General features: G+C 41.4%; 1 protein-coding gene across 1 annotated transcript in view; it reads left to right on the top strand.

Moving 5' to 3' along the window:
- LOC116066554 (proprotein convertase subtilisin/kexin type 4-like) overlaps positions 1 to 23,812 on the top strand; it is a 238,799-nt gene that overhangs the window by 159,488 nt on the left and 55,499 nt on the right. Inside the window, 1 exon segment of the mRNA XM_031322680.2 lies at positions 3,495 to 3,608. Coding sequence (XP_031178540.1) covers positions 3,495 to 3,608 — 114 coding nt within the window.

Here is a 23,812-nt window from a genome sequence, read left to right on the forward strand (position 1 = left end):
CTGAAAAACATAGGAGCTATTGAAGTCCAATACATGTATTAAAATGACATGAACAGGCCTGATCCTGGTCATAAATAATTAGAGGGATTGCTACAGTAAATAGAAACAATTAACTCTGGAAATCGTCTTAAAGCAGGGGTCTTCAACGTTTTTTAGGCCGGACCCCCCTACAACATATTGTATAAAATAAAGTTACATATTAAACTGGACCTACAGTAACATGTGGCCGACCTAAAGCCTTTATACATACCTTTTTAGTGCATAGAATACTAAGCAATTAAATAATTGTTGGTATGATTTTATAAATCATGTTTTAATGTTAAAAACACATGTGGCACAGTGAATCCTTAGTATGGACTGTATCTGTGGATGGATACCTTTCCTTACCTATAGGCCAGTGAGCCTGTCATCAATGTGTGTTGTTTTTTTTCACAAAAAGGCTGATTTATATCTGTTAATAATATTTACATTTTTGAAATTTGTTTTTAAAATAACCAAAACGTTGGTGGCCCCCCTGCAGTAACTCTAAGGACCCCCTAAGGGCCCTGGACCCCCTGTTGAAGAGCTCTGTATTAAAGTGCCCATATTATGAAAAAAAATCTCTTTTCTGGGATTTGGGTGTTATTTTGTGTCTTTGGTGCTTCCACACGCATACAAACTTTGAAAAAAAAACATCCATGCTGTTTAGAGTGAGATACAGTTTCTGAATGTGTCCTGCCTTCAGTCTCTGGGTGAGCTGGTCAAAATCTGCACAGCTTCTTACGTCACTAACCGAGACGAGGGGGCTAACCGTTAGCATGCTCGTTCTCAATGGCAGCACACATGAATTCACCCTAATCTACAAAATAAATTGTATAGAACTACTTCCATGTCCCTGTTCTGTAGGTATTCCACGCAAAGTTGGAAGTGCGCCCTCGTTTAGAAGAAGTCTCCCGGCTAATCCTGCCTTGTACAGGCCGAAGTTGCAGAAACAGCTAGCTAGATCATGTAGTCCTTAGCTAGCTACTGAGCATGTGCGACTCCCAACAAAGATGTTACAGAAGTTGAGATGTCTCACTCTGTAGCTAAAACAGAGACCTGAACACAGGGTGAAAAGAGGAGCTGCAGCAATGTGCAGTAGAACAAATATATGGTGTTTTCTGAAAATTAAACCATGTAAACCTATTCTGATACAATCTCAAATTACAATTATGAACCTGAAAATGAGCATAATATGGCCACTTTAAAGAATCCTTTGCTTTAGCACATATTCTTCTACTTGGGCTGCATATCAAATTCCATAAACAGGAAGAGAGAAAACACACGGTCTAGCATTGATACAAAGAGGTAGGGCAGAGGGATGAAATGCCAACTCTATGAGAAAGAAACCTCACAAGTTAACAGCTCAGTTCATCTTAAGTCCATTACAGCAGAAGCAATACTTCTGTTTAACCAGCATGATGGTGGATGCTGGTCGTGGGGTTTTTCAGATTAATTTGGTGGCCTAAACCTATTCACACGTCCCTTCAGGGGCTGTGCAGCAAAGAGGAGTGAAAACATTGAGGGAGAGATAGCAGTAAACTGGGTTCTCAGCCAGCAGTGTGTTTTTAGGAGCAAAACGACTTTTCCAAAATAAATAGATCTGTGTCGCGGACTGCTAGGAGAGAGAAAAGCCCTCGGTTCAATAATTAATTCCCGAGTCGAGGGTTTTGGAGAGCCGCTGATTGGGCTGATTCTTTTTTTTATTCTGTTATGATACAAAGGAGGCCGTTTGAAGTAATTTGTCCCAGAGAGAGCGGCTTGGAATACCATACATGCTTTGATTTAGCAAAGCAAATTTAATTTTGTTTGCTTTATGCAAACCAGCCAGGGCCACGGGGGTTTCTCTGATTCCACCAGAGGGGTGATGGTGCTGGTGGTGCTGATGATGGAGGTGGGGGAGTGCACATAACGGAATCACACTTCCGCTGCTAATATATAATACACAACGCACACTCATACACACAGATGCATGCAGTGAGCAGCAACAGTTCAAAAGTACAAAGCCTATCCCCCCCCCCTCCCCCTCCCACACACACACACACACACACACACACACACACACTCCAATGCCTTTGAAATCAAAGCTTAAAATAATTGTTTGTGCGTTGTGTTTTGTTTCTTTCTATCCGTCTATTATTAGTGTTGCTGGTATTGTTCCTATCATGTTGTTTTAGCTGCCTGCGCTCGCTGCTTGCCGGGGTTTTTGTTTTATGCTGCTAATGAAAACTTCTCTCCTCGCTTTTGTTCTGCTTAGTTTTTTTCCAATACGTGAATGGAATACATGTGTTTACTGTATATGTGTGCCTGATATTTCCTGAGATTTCCTGAGAACTCTCAACAGCACAATAATGAAGAGACTACTTATCATTTAGTTGTTTGCGGTGACTTTTCTTCACATCTTTGTGCAGACATTAACTAAAAAACGTATTTGAGGGTTGCTTCTTTCTTGTACAATTTACAGCACAAGTTCTCTGAGAATCTCGTTTATATCCAAGCCAAATTGGTATTGTAACTGAAATTTCCCTAACCTAATTGATATTGAATTGAACCGGAAATGTAATCAAATCGAGACCTAGTGAATCAGATTTGCATCAATTCGGGAAATCATTGGCGATACCCAGCCCTACCTTTAATATGGGAAAACCATGTGGCACACGTTTGATCACCTTTGTTCTGTTCTTCTGTGCTGGAGAAACGACTGTCCGTGTACAGATGTTATGCAAACAGTAGAGGCATTTCTTCTCAGAAAGAGAAAAAGGCTATTCAGAACGGGTGGCCAAGCAGTTTTCTTATACTCCATTCAACTAATTTTCTTAGGGAACAATAATGAGTGGATAAAGCAGAAAAACCCAATTTCCTTTATGCTTTTTATATCCTGAAAAAGCCCTCGTTGACGGCCCTTTGGTCTTTTGTTATAGAAAACTGAGCTAATATCCTCCAGCTCTCGGCGCAGTTTAAAGGTCTTAATTGGATTCCATTAGTATATTGCTTGACATGACACTTGAGTCCGCTCTATTAGAATTCCCCTGCCTAGGATTAAAAAGAAGACTTTTTCTGCATTCGACTCTCTAGGCTCTTTTGTTAAAGTCTCAAATAATCTTTGTTGGATTCACAGTTTTTTAGTGACACCATTATGAAAACCGTAAGCTTGACTTAAACAGGTGCTTTTATGTCTAGAGGACCAGCTGTAAAAAGCATGGCAGTGTCTCATCGCAGCAGTTTATGTATCAATAAACCTTAGTACTAATACAGTATAAGCATTACATTGGTGCCTGATAGAATGTGCTGTAAGCCCCATAAAACAGTTCTCCAGTTTTCTACACAAGACTAAAGCCCAGGTTGAGCTCCCTGCTGTTTCTTTTCAGAGTATCATGCAGAGTTGAAGTGTTTCCTCTGTAGTTTCATGCGGTGTAGAACATGGGCCGATGGAAGGTTGTGTTTGATGATATTCTGTTTCATGTCTCTTGCCCCAGTCCTGAGCTGACGTGGAGGGATGTTCAGCATCTGATCGCCAAGACAGCAAAGATCCCCGACCCCAAAGAGCCTGGATGGAACATCAACGCAGCAGGATACCATGTTCACCATAGGTACTGTGATACATTCAGTAGTTTTGAACACAAACATGTGCTATTATTATTTGGGTTACGTCTAAGCCTAGCATTCTGCCCACTTTTTAAGTGAGACTTAACATACAAACTGATCGGTTTATTAATCCACCAATTTATGTATCGATAGTTCTGTTCTTTAAAAGGAAAGTTAGCTACCAAGCTTGGCTGAAACCCTTGATTATTTGTTGCTATGGCTATCTAAGCAACATGTGCCAATCAAGTTTGATTTTGTCTCTTTGCATAGTTCGACATTTTGGGAAATACACTTACTAGCTTTCTTACCGAGAGCAGTGCTCGAATTACGTGGGAGCCAGAGGGAGCCGAGCTCCCATAGAGTGAGGACTGGCTCCCATGAAAGCAACAAAGTCAAAAATCTCAGGGGGTCTCTCATATTTGAAGGTGTCTGCCATATGTGGCATTGTAATTTAATCTTAAACAACGCTCATTATCCATCCATGTGCAGTCTCTTACCATTAAAGACGCTAAATTAAAATATAAAATATAGGCTACTACGGGACGTAGACCTGAGCCTACCTTACGCTCATGAACGCAGCATGACTGCACTTCACCACCACACCACTAGGCTATGTGAGCAAACCGCATAGGCTACGATCGATTTGACAGCACTCGCAAGTCCGAAGAAATCACGTTGCTTTTAGCTTAATGTGCTTTTGAGGTAAATACCACCAATACATCTTAAATAAATACATCTGTAGCTATCCTCTGCCATTCAGAGCTCCGGAAAAGTTCCCAGATATTTTGAAACACCTACAATGCAATACAATGCAATCTCTGATGGCGGAATATTTAGTGAATAGGCTTCCCAACAATATCGCAGTGCAAATTCCAAAATTGTTGGTCTATTTATTTCCACGGTTCAACACCCAGGTGTTGTTATCACTATGTGTACATTATAAGACTACAACATTTGGCTGTGCAATGGCTTTATTCATTCCTGTCAGTTAGTGCATGTTCCCTGTGTAGAAGTTAAAGACTACATGCATTATTGTGTCTGACACTGAGGATATCTGAGACGGTGGTCTGGTTCTAATGAGTTACGTTTTATTTCATTGTGAAATTGAGAATGACACTCAGACTAAATCGTTTAGTCTATTTCTTTGTATTGCGAAATTGAAATGAAATGGACTATTACAATCAATAATATGTTGAAATTAATTAAAAGGAATCCATTTCTGTAAAAATGTCTGTCTGTCTGTTGTGTGCGTGTGTCAAGTTATAGCCTAGGCCTACCGTGTGCATATACTATTTAATTGTATAGCCTTATTAGGCTATGTGCAAGGTGCAGGGAGAGACCAAAAAAGATAAGACAAAGACAAAAAGATAATTCGAGCACTGACCGAGAGTTACTTAGCTGGGAAGATTGATATCACTCTCTTGTATGTACAGTAAATATAAGGCTACAGTAGCTGTTTAGGTTAGCTTAATTTAGCATAAGGATTGGAAACAATCCTCGTCATATCTCGTATGTTTAATCCGATACAAAAACCAAAGTTTAAAAATGATAAGTTGGGGGTTTACAGGTGTTAATGTGCCAGACTATTTCTTGGCCAGGAGCAGTAACTTCCTGACCACCATGATGCTGCCAGGCAACCAGCACAGATTCCAGGAAGTGACTGCTCCCTGCCAAAAAGACCATAATTTGCGGGGTTAGCTGCTTCAGTCTTTTTTGCTAACTCCTACCATTAATCAGCTACTGGATTACACTAACTGATTATTTGGGACTTTGAACTGTTTTTCTTTCAAATCAAATTTCAGATCAATAACCTCTTAAAAACACATTCAGATACTACTTCAGGTGTACTACTTATTAGGTGATACTAATAATGCTTTAGAAAGCTTTTAATTATGCTACACTAGTGTTGTATGGTGCATGGCATGCTAAGTGTGGACATATTTGCCTAACTGTTTGTTTATGTTACATGTCACAGACCCCCTAAAGATATTTCCCCATATGGGAAGATTCATGATTGAGTAGTTTAACTGTGTATGGTTGTGTATGATTATGTATGATTACAGTAATTATCCCTATATGATCTCTAAGTGGGATAATTTCAGGTAAATTAAACACCATAACATTCATTTTCATCTGCATAAACCACCTTGAGAGCCTTTAAGCTTTCCTTTTGAGCCACTGTTTGAACTGCCTGTTTAAAATAATATATTGAATTTAAATTAAGGGCAACTGCAGTGGTACTTATTACAAGTTTACTCAAGTAAACAGTCCGCGAAGGATCACACAGGCGTCGTCATCTTCCACTTGTTCACTGCTGTATTTGCCATGTGCACTCACGCCACTTTAATGTGCACACACACCTACACACTCCTCGTATAAAGCGCTTCAACCACAAAAAGCAGCTGTTTTATGGCAGTTGAGACAGGTGATCTTGTCCGGGGAGGAGTGTCATTGTAATCCTCTAATGTAATTATCACACCCACAGCGTGTCTGAGTGTCCGGACCTGCTCTGATTTATATAGACAGAGGCTGGAGGAAATGGAGCTTCTCCCTCTGACTGTATGAAGCATGAATCTGGAAGGGAGGGAGGGAGGGAGGGAGAGAGAGAGAGTGAGCCCTGTGCTCCTCCAGACATCGTATAAACGCTTTTACAATGCTTTTACAATGTCAGCCGGGCAATGACATATCGGTAATCAGTCATAGCATTTGTGATGTTTTTCCTCTGCTCTCTGTCTCACTCACCTTAACATCTCCTCTTTCTCATCCTGCCTCTAATTTACTGTCCTGTCCTCTCTTTGTAGTTTCTTTTTCCCATCCTTCCTCTTCCCTTATTTTCCTTTTTCTGGCTATCATTCCCTCTCTCTGCCTTTCTGTTTCTCTCCTCCATCCCCTTTTTTTCGCAGCATGCCGTGTCATAAAATAGATTGTAATTACTGTGTTGCTGTGAGAAGAATGGATTAATTAAAATATAATGATGCCGATCACACCAGCGGGCATCTGTTGAAATCTGTCCATTTAGGGGCTGTTGCTGAGGACTAGTAATGCCCAGATCATTCTGCAGCGGCCACGCTAATTATGAAGAATGCTTTATTGCATGGAGACGGACAGATCGACTCGACAGTGCAATGAGCACAGGGTCACTTACCATCAACGAGGTTGTTACAATACATTAAAGATTAGATGTGATATCTGTAATGAGAGGATCCATGTTAAAGAAAATTGAAGATAACACTGAATGCTTGCAGGTTATAGTGGGAAGTTAGTGATCTTTTCTTTGGATTCTGTTGGTGTATTAGGTATCAGTTGTTAGCTAGTTTGTGATTTGATTCATCAGATGATTATATGTGTTGATTGTACATTTTTGACATGATGTTGCCAGTTGACTCAATGGTGATTTAGGCAGTTTATTAAAGAAAGATTTTTTGTTTTGTTTTGTTATAAAAAGTGAATTGAATTGAATTGAATTTCATCATTTCATGTTTGTTTTAAAAAATAATAATAATGGAACAATAGCAGTGATAGCCAGCATTGCAAAATAGATTAAATAAAGAGGGCCATCTACAAATTCAAATTTCATCAAGAAAAACTGAGGAAAAACATACCACATTGCTGATACAATTTTTCAAGTGTGGTGCCACAGCAGCACTGAATTGATTCGTGCAAATACATCTACTAATGCCTCTGGACACATCCTCAGTGCTGTTCCTGGAATCATTGGGTGTTTCGGGTCTCTACAGATCATACACCCTCCTCCAGGCGACCCAGCCGGGGCTGATCAGACCCCAGCTTGTGTCCAGATAGCTAGCTTCACATAACTCCATGGCTCCCCTTTTCTGTGATGGTTGGGATGGTTGTGTCTGCGATGTTGAACCAGAACTTGTCCTCCACCTTTCATTTTCTCAGCACCATAGATCTGGATTTGGTTAGTTTAAAATGCATCCAAGCTTATTTCACCAGCTTTTCAAGCTCCTGTAGAATCCAACGGCAGCCTGGGACAGATTCTGTGGTGACTGTAATCCATGAATGCCCTGATGGGGAGTTGCTGTTGAGTGGACTTCACCCTAGGCCCTCTACACTCCGGTTCAGCAGACTTTATGAACATGTTCATGGCTAGGGAGAACAGTGACACAAAGAGTGCAACCTGTGATGATGCCGATCGCCACCTTGATGTTATTGCTCCCAAAGAGACCCTCATCCTGAAGTTGCTGTAGTAATCAGCGATGTGGTCTCTGATTCTGCTAGGGACGTGAAATTTGGTCAGTGTAAGTTGCACCAGCTTGTGTGGAATGGAGCAGGTCGAGCCAAAGCACTGATAGGTTGCCCTTGTTCTTTCTGGCCTCCCTTATGAGCTGTGTCACTACACCAGTGTGCTCCAGACAGCCTGGCATGCCTGAAATGCCTCCTACTTGCAGGATCTTCCACAGATGCAGCAGGAGCCTGGGACAGTTCTTGTACACTTTGTACGAGGTGCTGCTTGGTCCTGGAGCTGAGCTTGCCCTTGCTTTGCAGACAACCTCTCTGACTTCCTCTAACTGCAGCTCTGAAATGTCAAACTGCAGGTCTGGTGTCGGAGGGTCAATCAGGCTGTTGCACACTCCCAACTCCTACTCTCTCTCTCTGGGTCACTGTAGGTCTTTTCCAGATGCTGGTCTATGTCCTCCTGCGAGCAGGCCATATTCCCGCTGCGCTTCTGCCCCAGCAACTCCTTGGTGAACTTGGGGGGTTGGCAATATAGGCAGCTCGTTTTTGGGCTCTTTCTCAGCGCCGTCTCCGATGCCACTCTGCCCGAAGGAGGACACTGATCTTTTTCCTTTGGATGCACATTAGCTGGGCCAAGCCGATGTGTTCCTTTTCTCCTGCCTCCTTGTACTGTGCCTTCAGCTCTTTCATCTCCTGCCTGATGTTGTGGATCCTCGCCTCTCTTTGGTTCTTAAGTATGGTGTTCTGCATCCTTTCTTCTTCTCCTCCTCTCCGAACTGTTCAGCTGCGATGCTGACAATGTTTGTAGTCTCCTCTCTGCCTTTTGAATTGGAGTGTTTCGGTACTTGCAGCATGTTTTGTAATGCTTTATAAGTGTTTCTTCATTACCTTGTGTTTTGTCTATTTGCACATTTCGCATTTGTTTTTGTAAGTTGCAGTGCATTAGGCTCTTGGCCTCTGTTCACTGCGGCCTAAGTGACAGTTGTGGGGGATAGGTGTAGTGTATTTCCCAGCGTCAACATGTGGCAAAGCTCCAGGAAAGCAGCAGTTTAATATAATTAGTTCCCCAGATGGGCACACCCTGGCGACTCTACCTCAACTTCTTCCTCTGACTGTAGGACACATCTTGTGTTAGCTGGTGGTGATGTCTTTAAAGATGCAACACTCCACAGGGTGGCTGGTGTGTACTAAGGTTGGGCAATCGTTTCTATTATTAAATTGTTGATCATGGTTACTTGAGATCACCACTAGGTGAACCGATCGCCAAGTTATGAGATCATTTATGAAAGAGTGTGAAGAATTTTATTTAAAATATTGAAACATTCAAAAATCGTTCTCCCTTTTAAAAGTCTGTGTCTGTGGTGCGACAATAACACAGCATCATGTTCCTTTTAACATTGTCATCTTCACACAATCCAAATCTTATCTTATTTACATTTGTAAGATGTGATAGTTCTGAAAGTTACATTGTCTTGCTGTAAACAAGAAAAATCAATGGAGATATAACCTTTTTAAAAGGTTTCACAGGGAGCATGTGTGGATTGTGGACAGATGGTTGCAGTGAAAGAAGCAGAAAAATAGCTACCTTATAGATGTTGGGTTGGCATTGATGTGTGTGAGTGAATGAATGTATGTATGTATGTATGTTTGTGTGTGTGTGGGTGTGCGGGTGTGTTTGGGGATTTTGGGTTGTTGGGTGGGTGGAAAGGGTCGCCCGCATCCCAGAGTTCCCATCTGTTTGACCTCCATATAGACTGGGAGGCATAGAAACTCTTGTGTTGGGGTTGGGGAGTGATCCCCCCCTCCGCTCCCCTTCACCCTCAGCTCCCACCGCCATGACGACAATAAACATGTCAGCCACCACACGCCAGAGCAATCTGCAATCAGATTTACTGTGCATGAAATATGGTGCTGCTTTTATTGGTCCAAAGACTTGTCACTCATAATTTATAGGCTGGTTGCCAGGCCGGCTGTGATGTCAGCCAGCTCCCAGCACCCTCAGGAGAATCAGAAGGGAGAGAGTGAAAGAGATAGGGGTGAGGGCTGGGTGTGTGTGTGTGTGTGTGTGTGTGTGTCAGAGACAGAGAGTAGAGAAAGGGAATGAGGAGGAAAAGGTGATGGAAATGGGTGAAAGGAGGGGAAAAAATAGCACGCATCCATCCTGTTCCTCTCTGTGGTGAGTTTATCAGGTTGAGGGAGTGAAAGTGTCAGTTTTTTCCCTGGCCTGTACAAATGAATATCCCCCTCCTCTCCTCTCCTCCAGCAATGCTTGCTATCCTTTGAACACTGACACCTATTGATCACATGGTTGGCGGAGGCAAAAAAAAAAAAAAAAAAATGAATCTGCGATTCACATCTCCACTTGAAGCCTCTCTGACCCAGAAATAGGAAGTGGAGAGTCTGGTGTTAGCTGCTTGCGTCCGGGGATGACGTAGGGAGTAGAAGCAGAATGTCCAAACAGGCTTAATTTCATGTAATCTCTTCTGATAGCATAGGTGCTCCTACAGAAATTATCCTGTAGGAGATTTTGATAGAAAATAACAGCGTTAGAAAAGATCAAAGACACGCTGCCCTTTCTGAAAAAGACAAAGTGAATATCAAGGAGAATGCATAAGTGGTAAAACGGTATCTTACAAAAGAAAAAAAATCCTATGTATGGCATTAAGAAATGAGATAAGATTCAATCCCTCTTTTGAAAAATGATACTGTGTTCACAGAGAACTATTAGAATGTTTACATTTGCGGCATTTTGTTCCGTATCAAAATAATTAATTGCCTCCATTTTCAAATTAAAAGTACATTACAACACAATTAAGGATGCAAATGAGTCTGAGCCTGTCACAAGGAGCCAGAGAAAGTGAAAGAGTGACTGTGTTGATGTATGAGGGTTTGCGTGCTTTTTTGTGTATTAGGTGTGTCGCAATGGATCATTGTGCATGTGTGTGTATGTGTGTATGTATGTGTGTGTGTGTGTGTGTGTGTGTGTGTGTGTGTTCGGATACAAAACAAATGTGTCTCGCTGCCTTTATTGAAGAGGAAGACTCTGTGTTGAAATTACATCAGCATAGGGAAATAAATCAGAGCTCCCATGCAGTAACAAACAACAGAGTAATTAGGTCACTCTTTCCTCGGTAACTGATCGGCCAGAGGAGCAGATACTATGTTATTCCTATTGTGTTAAAGGCTTCTGTCACCAGTTTAAAAAAATCACCCAACATAAACACAAACATGCACTTTAACACACACATATTTCTCTATCCCTGCCTCCTTTCCAGGGGCTCTGACCTCCAACGAGCCTGTTCTGTGAAAGATGTCTACATCGCGCCAGAAACCAGGGACAGTAAAACATAATTTTGCCATAACCTTCCCTCTTTGGAGAGAAAACAGATATAAAAGTATATAGCCTGTGGTTTACTGCGAATCCCCCTCACCCAGCCTGGCAGCAGCACGCAGGGCTGATGGATGCCGGGCGTCGGCCGACTTTTAATTGCTCGTAAATTTTTGATCCATCGAAAACGCCACGTTCTCCTTGTCCCCCAGCGACATGGGTGACGGAGCCGCTCAGGAGGGAATAAAAGCGCCTCAGTGAGGAACACAGAGAAGATGGGAGCGAGAGAAAGAGGGATACACAGACACACACTGAGAAAGACAGGCACATATTGGCAGGTGCTCAGTAGCATAGGATGTGGAAGACTCTGTGAGTGCATAAAGGACCTTTATCAAGTATCAGTATGGTCCACGTTGATATGGTGAATGCTCCTCTTTGACAATGTCCACATCATCAAAATGCGCTTTCATGAAGTGTTTCATTTTATCTCTATAAATCACGATGATGCCAAATGCCAACCCCTTCTCCTAGATATTACCCTTGTACTGTATACCACTCATTTGCAACAGCAAATACAGTATGTTTTGTAAGAAACATAATGCAGTCCAGATTTGTTTTCATCAACATGGTAAGATACAAAATATTAATACTGAAATTATCAATTAAATGTTAACTGTGTATTTAATTTGTGTCAAAGTTCTGCGCTCTACTGTATACTCTGTCCATTTACCCGGCTACGTCCCTACAACTTTTGTGCAGTACAAGAATGTAGCCATCTCATTCATTTCAGTGGCACCGCTGCATTGGCACAAGGGGGATCTTGACTAGAGATGGTTCAATACCATTTTTTTCTTCCCGATACCGATTCTGATACCTGATTGTGTATCGGCCGATGCCGAGTACTGATCCGATACTTTCCCTGAATGGATGTTATATGATTGCTATCATTGTTGTACGGCCTGGCTAAGGTTAAACTCTTTGTAAAACATGAACAGACAATGAATTATCCAGTTTTACATTCAATTGTAACGGAAAAAGAACATAAATAAACTACTTTAAAGTACATTTTCTTCAGGGCTAAATTACGTGGTATCAGACTGGTGCATAAACTCCAGTACCGATACCAGCATTTTAGGCAGTATCGGAGGCTTTTCCGATACTGGTATCAGTACCGGAACATCTCTAGTCTTGACCCAAAGGGTTATAGAAAAAAACCAAAGGGTTGTTTGGTAAAAAAAAACATTTACCCTGGATCCATTTTTGCAAAAGTGTCATCCAGCAATGCACTGTGGTGGCCAATCAATTATGTGTCGTAGGTAGTTTTTCAGTCCCTCCAGAAAAACGCGATTATGCGATCGCATAATTCAAATCCCCGCATTTTAGTTGCAAAAAAGTCACATATATCTTAGCAGAAAGTTGAAAAATTTTGCGTTTACTTCACACTAGAGCAGCCATTTTCCCCTGTTACCATGGAAACGTTATGAAGTGACGTAATTACGTGACGTGAACGTCATCGAAAAGCAGCAAACCCCGCGATGAAGCCATGATGAAACCTCAGTTTTTGCAAGTTCCCGCAATTTCATCGCATAAAATTGCATAAATATCCCGCATATTCCATTGCATTTTTTAAGAAAACGTTCCGCATAATCAAGGATTTTTGCCCGCAACAATCACAAAAAAACTTTAAAAATGTTTCTGGAAGGACTGGTTTTTATCACGCCAAGTATTTTCAAGAGTCCATTTTTCTAATAAATTTGGTTTTAATTTGCTATTTAATGCTGTAACAATGGGGTGTAATGTCATGATTGACAGCTGTAATTGACGATTAATTAAGTTATTAGATTCACGATTAGTTGGGCGGGTATATGGGCGGGACTTGGAGGCCATAGCTCCACCGCCTAATCACTACTCTGGCTCCAGGATATTTTGGCTTTATTTTTGTACAGTGGGAGGAAGTGGAGACGCGTAGTCCATATTTATATACAGTCTGAACACACATACAGAGCATAAGATCTCGCTATTGGCCCCTAGAGGCTGTGCTGGTTGTTATTGTACATCTTGTCTATATCGACAACGTTTCATTTCTGGGATTGTTCAGGTACCGCCGGAAATTCTGCCGGATGTCCCTCTTTTCGGCTGGATGTCCGTCCCCTTCCGCTTTCTTTGTGTTGGCATTTTGAACTCTGGTGGATGCCTGAGGACTATGGTTAACTGCTCCTCAGATCTCTGCAGGGTAAATCCAGACAGCTAGCTAGACTATCTGTCCAATCTGAGTTTTCTGTCGCACGACTAAAACTACTTTTGAACGTACACGTTCCACCAAAACAAGTTCCTTCCAGAGGCTGTTTTGCAGAGGCACCATTGCTCCGTTTGGCATCCAAGATGATTGTGATTGGTTTAAAGAAATGTCAATAAACCAGAGCACGTTTTTCTCCTATCCCATAATGCTGTGTGGACTAGCCAGACCTTCCTCCACACCGTGGATGAAGGTTATGCAATGTGAGACTATTGTAAACCCAATTGAACTAAAATAATCTGAGCGATCCACAAACGGGGCATCCTACCCTTTTGCTAGCAGTGCTATAATGTTGGTCTCAGTATGGACCATTTAGAATACATACTGTATTAGTTGACCCCGTTATGTTTCTGTAAAGATATACTAAGAATTATGCTGCTGTTAGATATAGATAGCCATTTAATTTTTGCATAACGAGGTATCATCACAGAAAAAACATTTTACTCTTTAACTCCATTACTCCTGTAGATATTCACTGCACAAATTGTCCATGTGAAGCACTTACTGTGGCTGCAGGAATTAACTCTATCTAAAAGGGACCACTAACACGGGGAAGAACTGAGGTGCAGTACAGTAGCTGCATTTGCATATACAGCTCTTTGTTTCTACTTTTACTGTGAAACAGTCCTTTAAGGGCCTGTACAGCGTTGACAGTAATGGAGATGAGAGTGAAAAATGGGGTTTAAAAACCATCTCTGCAGACTTGTGACTGTTGCCAAGCCTAACAGATGCTCATCTGATCAATTTCTTACCAGGTTTGTCTTCCTCCCGAGATGAAAGTAGAAGAGATAAATATAGGTTTATCTCACAATTTGTTAGTTCATCACAGTAAGGTCCGACATCCTGCCAAGGATTGAGATTATTTCCTCCTAGTGTGACAGACTCGGTCTAGCCTCAGATCACCTCTATGCTTTGGCTTCTATCAGTGTTTTCTCCTTTTTTCTCTCATTTTTCTTTGCTTTTTTCTCTCCTCCTTCCCCTGCTGTTTGTGTTACATTCTCATTTGGTGGTTTTTGACTCACCAGGTTTGGCCTGTTGTGATCTCTTGCATTCTCACATCGATCCTGCCTCCATTTCCCCCCGTATAGGGCAAATCAAGACACACGCCGATCATCCACAGGTCACAGTCTGGGCCAGAGGGCAAAGGTCAAAGGGAGCTGGCCAGGGTCTATTGCTCACCTGTGTGTGTGTGTGTGTGTGTGTGTGTGTGTGTGTGTGTGTGTGTGTGTGTGTGTGTGTGTGTGTGTGTGTGTGGGGCATGTATTACCAGGCGTATTTGTTTCTATTACATTCAGCAAAACCCACCTACATACATAACTTACACCGATCATATACATGTTGTTGACATAAAAATTATAAAACTGTAAATTTATATAAATGCATTACTCAAATATGAAAAGATAATGTGCTCTGAAAAGATACAAATATTTGCAGTAATATTATTTTTTTATGTATGTCCTGTATTTTCTTGACATGACAGAATTTGCCACTTCTTGTCAAACACCTATTTTCCACCGTCTGCGTCTGCGATGCGTTCCAGAGGCACTGCGTACCACATTCAAGTCAATGCTTGAAATTCCACCACCCAGAAGTGCGCGTGAAGCGGCTCTCCACTCCGCTAAAGATACGCGCAAGCCGAGGGCCATTCACGCAGCCAGGCAGGAAGTGAAACAGCGAGTTTATCCAGTCAATTTACCAAAAGACACGCCCCAATACCGTTTATGTCTCCTTTACAACACCACGGACGACGAGAGATTCATCTTGGAGGTGGAAAAACTAAAATAATAATATAAATAATAGACACCACAGATCCTTTTTCTAAGGCCAGAAAACAGAAGGCATGGAGTTTTAATTACAGGAGTGATTGGAGTGGAAGGTAGATACTAGTTTAATAAACACGGGATTGTTCTGTAAAGTACTTGTAGAGACAATAAAATATGCGAGTCAGGCAGCAAGACGCTCTGCTTCTGAGACGCTCCCGGTGTGGTATGGCGCGTGGCGGAGGACGGAACAAAACCGGAACGCAGCACAGACGTGCCCAGTAGAAAAATCCGGCAGAGTTAGAACACGAAACACACAGACATTATGCAAACTCTTCGCAGTGATGCCAGGTTCTTTGATTATACTGTATGTTAAAGGTCTGTAAATCCAAATTGTTGTCTGTACAGTGCAAACAGGAACTGCTTGTAGCCAAAGCATGACTTTTAATGATGCAAATATGTTTGCCAAAATGTAGTCTGGGTCAACAGATGTACATTGCTGTGATTAAGCCTGACAAGTCCCTCCCCTTCTGCTGTCTCCGCTTTCTAATTTGCAAGGGCACCGTAGCTTCATCTGGGGTTTAGTGCCGCCTAGGACGGTTGTGATCGTTTTTTCCCCTATCCCAGAATAGATGAGCGGTGTTGCCTGACCATACTCTAGCTCTGACACAGCACCGTGGAGATAGGTCTGGCATCAAACTTTGACTGACTAGTCAAAATGTGACCAAACTGGATTTATACTAAATATAAGCAGATGTAGATTTGTTTTCATTTCAAAGTTTTTATCAGTTTTTACCAGATTTGCTTGACTGATGTTAAACAGGTGTTACTTTTACCTCATGATCCAATACTGAAGCCAGCCACTTTTAGCCTGACAAGCCAGACCCACATCAAGATGTTGGGTCTGGGAACTCACCATTGGCAGGGCTCAATCCGAGGGGCGGGATAAACGGTTGTCTTTCAAATTCCCTCTGCACGCAATAGCAAACCAGAGCAACGCTAGTTGACAGATTAAACTTTTGCCGTATCCGGTTGGCAAAACTCCGAACACATCTTCCTTTTTTAAGAATGACTTCAGTGCCGTTCTTTGTTCTTTTCTCAAAGAAAAGCTTAACTCCAAGTCTTCCAGAGTCACGGCCAAAGCCGATTCCAAAGACCGCTGTTCGCCAGCAGCAGCAGCCATCTTCTTTGTTTTCAAGTAGCAGGGAATTCACGCGGAACCGTCGCAACTCTGCCGTCCTTATGTTAAGCCTGCCCACCGACTCTATACACGATGTGATTGGCCTGACTAGAGTTTGGCTTTTCCAGCTTGCAATCCAACGGAGAGTTGCTAGACTGACCCTGACTGCAAATTACATTTGCTGCAGATAGGGTGTGTCTAGATTTCTAGGCTAAGCCACTTTGACAGTAGACAGGAAACTGACTCGAAGTGCTTGCAAAGTAACCCCCGCTTTGCACTCACTTTTGAGATGCACACTTTATGGACACTTCTAACCAACTTTATTTTTATCTGGACCTCCTTCCACTGCTTGCACAACCTCAAATTTGTACTATAATTTAAATTATACAGGATGGTCCAGTAAGCTATTATGGCACATGTTGTCAGTGGCATATTCTTCTTGTCAACAGCCTTCCAAATCTTTTCTTTTCCACTTGTACCATAAGCATTTACACCAATTTTAGTTGGACTGAAATTTCAATTATTTTGGCGATGAGGTTAAAATACAAATTATTATACTTTATTGTTTGGTTAATTATGGTACAAGATTCAAATGTAGTTTTTGTATGTGTTTTGTTAGCAGCTAAACTTATACTGTACACATATGAGGAGGATAAACGGGCATAAATAACAATTCGTCATGGAAAATGAGGCATTCTAGACTATTTCCAACAACTTCTGGTATTTTGGGGAAATAGACAGATATAGATTGTAGCTTTGCGTTACACCCTTACTATTTATATAAAGTTTAGTTTGCCATAAACACACAAAGAATTGGCCAATAATAAGAGTACCAACTTTCCCACAGTAACATTCTGATTTAAGCATGATGATAATAGTCATCCAGATTCCCTGATGTCACAGTTATAGTGTTTTTTAAGCTGACTGACTGACTACCATACAGTCATCCTGCAGGCTGACCGACACATGGGCCCAGAGCTCGCTTCCAGCGGGCACAAAGGAAGACAGACGGGTGAGCCTGATCAACCCCAGTAGTGTCAGCCCAATTACTCATTCTCTTAAAGGGCTATTAAAACATAATTGCCCGGCGATTTACATCCAAGTTAGCGTGGCCCCGAGATAATTTATTATTTTCCATAAGCCCTTTCTTTTGTGTGGCGACTGAAAGAGTGTGTGTGGGGAGGGGGGAGAGGAAGACTGTAATTTCCTGAGTCATGAAGAAAGGCATGTTGGCAGCCTAGTGTAATTGTTTAAACCCCACTCTCAGACACCTTCCAGTCACCCCCTTTTAATCCTCGTTATCGCTCTCATTAGCCCGGCGTCAGGGGTCAGCCAGCTCCCTCTAGAAACACAAACACGAGGAAGGGAAGGGATGGACGGTGGGCTGGATGAGGGGACTAGAGGGTTGGGGTTGGGGGGGAGGCAGACATTTCCACTCTAGCACTGGCTAGATTGTACTGTATTTGCTTCATCCACCTTTTTATTTGTGGAAAATAGTTACTTGCAAAAAATTGTATGCATTGGTTGTAATTGATTTTACACTATTATATTTATTTACTAGTAAAGATCAATATGTTGGATAAAAATATATAAACATCAACATAACATAACATAAACATCTCAAACAAACAAGTAAAACATAGGTGTTTGCAGTGATAGTCATGGCCTGCATGTCTTCTAATATAAGTTGGAGTATTTCTCAGACTCAGAATATGTACTACACGCTGTTTGGCTGTGAGAGTTTACTTTAAGCCTGGCGGTTAAGACACATAACACTGAGGTTTAATTCTGGATGGGATCTTCTCTGTCTCTATGTTTCCTGTCTGTCTCTACTGTCGCTGTCAATGGAGGCTAAAATGCACAAAAAAAGAAGAGGTTATTATCTACAGTTGGGCTGGAAGACACAATGGATGCAAAGAATTTGGGAATTAAGCTGGCAAACACATTGTGATATATTCAAACTGAAGTGGCCTATTTGTAAATATCACAAATATTCACTGACTTTTCTGGACTACAAATTAATAGAATTCTATCCATGTTATGTCAGGAATTTGCACACTTGTATGCATGCACATGCATAAAAGGTCATACTTTTTTACTGTTACTGTTAGTGCTTGTGTTTTGTTTTTTTGCACTTTTCTTTGTACAGTGTGGTTCATTTGTAGCCTAGAAATCTAGACGCACCCTATCTGCAGCAAATGTAATTTGCAGTCAGGGTCAGTCTAGCAACTCTCCATTGGCTTGCGAGCTGGAAAAACCAAACTCTAGTCAGGCCAATCACATCGTGTATAGAGTCGGTGGGCGCGCCTTAACATAATGACGACAGAGTTGCGACGGTTCCGCGTGAATTCCCTGCTACTTGAAAACAAAGAAGATGGCTGCTGCTGCTGCTGGTGAACAGCGGTCTTTGGAATCGGCTTTGGCCGTGACTCTGGAAGACTTGGAGTTAAGCTTTTCTTTGAGAAAAGAACAAAGAACGGCACTGAAGTCATTCTTAAAAAAGGAAGATGTGTTCAGAGTTTAAAGTCTAATCTATCATCTAGCGTTGCTCTGGTTAGTTGTAGAGCTATCCTATTGCGTGCAGAGAGAATTTGAAAGACAACCGTTTATCCCGCCCTTTGGATTGAGCCCTGCCAATGGTGCTGGCTTCTCAGGCTAGTTCATTTGTGTACTGTTGTCGAGACAAGTATCTATCTATCTATCTATCTATTAGGGGTGTAACTGTACACAAAATTCCTGGTTTGGAATGTACCTCAATTTTGGGTTCACGGTTGTGTATGTTTTTTTCAGTACAACAAGGAAAATAAAAAGTGCAAAAGTGTAAATTCTTTTTTACATTCAACGGTGGCTTATTTGGCCATTATTAATGTAACAGTTAAGCCACTCAAATACTGGCATATTGTCTATAGGAAAAAAGAAATAACATAAAATGCTCCATCCTAAGACTGAACCGGGCTGCAGCTTGCGCTGGTTTATACAGCACAGGCTCAATGAACTGGATGTGAAGGCACATTGTAGCAGAGCTCAAGCACTTTGCCCATATGCTTTAATTAGGTATTCTTGAAGACTTTGTGTGGTCACATATATGCAGCAATAAACCCTCCATAGCAACATACAGTTGGTCTGAATCTGCAGTGGGAGGCTGCCTGAACGCTTTGGGGAGAAGGACTCACCTTCCAGTCTGTTTTTGTTTGTTGTTGTTATTCGACATATTCGGGTGATGCCGTCGTAAATGAAATGTTTGAAGTGTTTCCACAGATATACCCGACTTCAGCTGAACAATGCAATAAAGTTTGAAACAATTTGTTGTCAGTTGAGCTCTATCTATCTATCTATCTATCTATCTATCTATCTATCTATCTATCTATCTATCTATCTATCTATCCATCTATCTATCTATCTATATACCTATGCTAACTGATTTTACTTTATTTGTAATGGGCATTGTTAACTCAAGAGACTAAATGTAACAAACAAATTCAAATCCCAAAAAAATCTACAATTATTCTCTCTGTCCTTTTTCTTTTTCAGTTGGTACATCTCTCTCTCTCTCTCTCTCTCTCTCTCTCTCTTGTTCTCTCTCTCTCTCTCTCTCTCTCTCTCTCTCTCTCTCTCTCTCTCTCTCTCTCTTGTTCTCTCTCTGTCTCTCTCTCTCTCTCTGTCTCTCTGTCTCGCTCTGTCTCTCTCTCTCGCTTGCTCTCTATCTCTCTCTCTGCTCACCTCCTCTGATCTGTCTGCAGGAATCACAACCTTGTTTTCCCCCTAGTGTCCCTCTCTAATTGAAGCTAATAAAGATCAATTAAAGTCATTAATGTTTTTTTTCTTAAATGAGGACTGGCTACTAAATACATTAGCAGGCTCTGTGTCTCCCTCTATATATACAGTACTACAGTATATGTCTCTATCTCTCCTTACTTTGCATGCACAGGGCCCTGCTGGGGTCTGTGGGGGCCAGGGTATTTCCAGGGTCACATCAATGCACAGCACTCCTGGCTGTACTTGGAGCTGACTAACCAACTGCTAAATTTGAGGCCAATAGCAGTATGTTTGCATTAATTCAGCCAAAAGCAAACACTTGACGCTGAAACGCTGACATATGTTTCAAGTTATAATCACCAACATTTTTTATAGAGATTCTTTTTTAAGAATATCCAACTCATACAAGCTTTAATATTTGCTGAGCTGAACTACCAGTATCTGGGAGGACTTTCTCAGGAAAGAAAGTCCCTCTAGATTTTTATTTTTGACATTTCCAGTTTCACGTGCCAGTGCTAGACACAGTAGTTTGACTGACAGTTGTAGTAACACCAGTAAAACTGCAAGTACTTGAATCAGAAAACAAGAACATGACACCTATGACTACAGGTTGAACCATTTTTATGGCAAACAATTTTGGCATAAAAGTTCACAGTTCACAGTTTTGCAGCAATGTTCTCTGATACTGTGTTCAAAATATGACAATACAATGGAACCCTCCTTTAAAGCTCATACTTTTTAGTCCACCACTTCGGTCCAGACGAAAATATCACAAAAAGCCATTGGATGGGTTGTTGTGAAATTGTGTTCAGATATTCATGTTCCCCAGAGGATGAACCTTGGATGATCCCCTGACTTTTCATCTACAGTAGCGCCACCAGCAGGTTGACATTTGTGGTTCAGAGTGAAATGTCTTGACAATTGTCCAATAGATTGCCATGCAATGTGGTGCAGACATAGCCTGACTCCGCCCTCCTATGTACTTCCGCTCAATTTTCATTTCCCTTCAGTACTCCGTCTGGGTTTGCGGTATATTCTAGCGATGCTAAACCAACGTCACGACCAAACGTTAGCGATTGGTTATGGCAGATCCAGAGTGGCTCTGGGCAGATCCAATAGTTTTAAACTTCAACAGAGTACCTGCCTTCAAGGAAGTTAACACTTGTCAATGGAGAGAGGCCAGACTCTCTGTACACATGAAATGGACCAGAGTCTGGTAGGACCAGGCTAATTTACCAGAGTCTGGTAGGACCAGGCTAATTTACCAGAGTCTGGTAGGACCAGGCTAGTGTACCAGAGTCTGGTAGGACCAGGCTAGTGTACCAGAGTCTGGTAGGACCAGGCTAGTGGACCAGAGTCTGGTAGGACCAGGCTAGTGTACCAGAGTCTGGTAGGACCAGGCTAATGTACCAGAGTCTGGTAGGACCAGGCTAGTGTACCAGAGTCTGGTAGGACCAGGCTAATGTACCAGAGACTGGTAGGACCAGGCTAGTGCAGACATTCATGTTCTTTGTGAACGTTGGGGATCCGTTGACTTTCTATTTTTCCAATACTTTGGTTTCTGACCAAATAACTTGAAAAACTGTTTCATACTATTTTGCATAGTAGCAAATATTAATGAAACCCAAGCCATTTTTGAGCGTTTTTTGCTCCTGTCACATTGTTACTCACTGTGGGCTCATTTTCACTCTATATGCAAGTCTTGCATCTCAGATTAACAAGCACAACCATGGCCAGAAGTAGGAATAGCTTCTACATGTCTTTTGAGAGTATAACACAGTTAAAATGGCATAAAACAAGTTACATTTATTTAATAATTTATTAAAAAATAAATAAATAGAAAAACAGTTGAATCAGATAATACATTTCCCCAAGGGAACACATGTAATTACAATACAGGAAAAAAACAATTCCTCCTGGCTGTACATCATTCAGACAAAGAATTGTTTACATTTTTACAAACTTAACACCAGTAATGGAATGTAATAAAGTACATTTTCTCAAGTACTGTACAAATGTTGAGGTACTTGTATATAACTTGAGTCCTTTCTTTTCATGCCACTTTCTACTTGTACTACTCTACTTGTTACATTTCAGAGAGACATATTGTACTTTTTACTCCACTCATTTGACAGCTTAAGTAGTACTTTTACTTTTAGTACTTTAACTACATTTTCATGATTTTCATGAGTAACATTTTCAATGCAGGACTTTTACTGTAAAAGTGAGTATTATTACAGTGTGGTATTAGTACTGAATTACTGTTGTTACTGTTTAATAATACATAACCAATAACAAACCGGTTTATATGTCATGTAGTATTTTTGAAGTATATAAGGATTCACTATTAAAACCAAGAACTGTATCTATGTATACGTTTTCAACTTTATTTTGTCACCAGAGGGCAATTGGTTTTAAAGCGAGGCATACAATACATGAAAAACAACATAGACATACAGTACAGAAAGAGACGGGGGGTGACCTGATTACCAGTGGGCTAGAAGACCAACCATTAGTCACTAGGGTCCGACTTTCCCCGACTGGGAGATTTTCCAGTCTATAAAGCACAGCATCAGCATAAAAGCACAGGACCTGAGACATTTCTGTTGACAGCAAAGACTTTTTTGACATTTACTTCATCATAACTGCTAAAAACATTTTACATTTCTGTAACTGTTTGGTTTTCTTTACCCTGAGAATGAACGCAGCTAGCATGGCTGTAGACTCACTGTATTACTTTAGAGTAGAACAAGAAGGTCCACATGAAAAACGTGTGTTTAGCACTGCGGTGTGGTAGATAAAAGGACACACTGGCTTAGTATGTTGGTTTTACCACATCACCAGTCAGGCATCAGCCACTGAGTAGTCTGGTTCAACTGAAGTACATTTCTAGGATCATTGCGAGAAAGATGTCCACCGCTGCTCTCTGTGTGTTGCTGTTCTCAGGACATTCTAAAACGCTTAACGTGAAAAAGCTTAACGTGGTTTAAAGGTCCAATATGTAATATATTTACTGTAATAAATCCAAAAATGACCACAATTTGTCATCAGATATTAAGGAAACTCTATCTTTTCTGACAACAATGCTAATGCCAGTATTTTGTCCTTTTGAAATTTCCGTTCCGTGACGGAATTTCTGTTTGTGTTTTGGCCTGTGTGTTGTTATCAACTGCCCAGTTTGACAGCCAGGCCGGGTTGCCAGATATATCTGTAAACATGTAAACCCAGCGTGCTACAGCTGTAAGGTTAGTACAGGCATGAAAGCAGCAAACAAGGATCAACGGAGATAGATTCTACCCGACCTAAAAAAAAACAGCATGTTTCTAACAGTTGCGTGACCAGAGACGTAACAAACCCCTGGTAAATATTGGAGATGTATTTGAAAGATGGAGACAGCTTAGAGCCCAAAAGGATCCTGGTTGGCTAATTCCCCCCGGAACAGGTAAGCATTAGCTTCAGGCTAATTTATCACGACTACAAGAGACGGGCATTTTATGTAATTTCAACATTTGTGTAGCTACTCACATTGAATTATATAGCTAGAGTACCTGAGTTGGTTACTCGCAAAAACAATTGAAACACAGCCAGCAAAGTGATCCCGACTGGTCCTGGCTAACACCGCCATGCTAACCCTGCTAACTGCTAACGTTACCGGAGGACCAGTCAGGCGTGCCACGGCTGTTAACAAC

The sequence above is a fragment of the Sander lucioperca genome, chromosome 10, assembly GCF_008315115.2.
Source record: "Sander lucioperca isolate FBNREF2018 chromosome 10, SLUC_FBN_1.2, whole genome shotgun sequence".
Lineage (NCBI taxonomy): Eukaryota > Metazoa > Chordata > Actinopteri > Perciformes > Percidae > Sander > Sander lucioperca.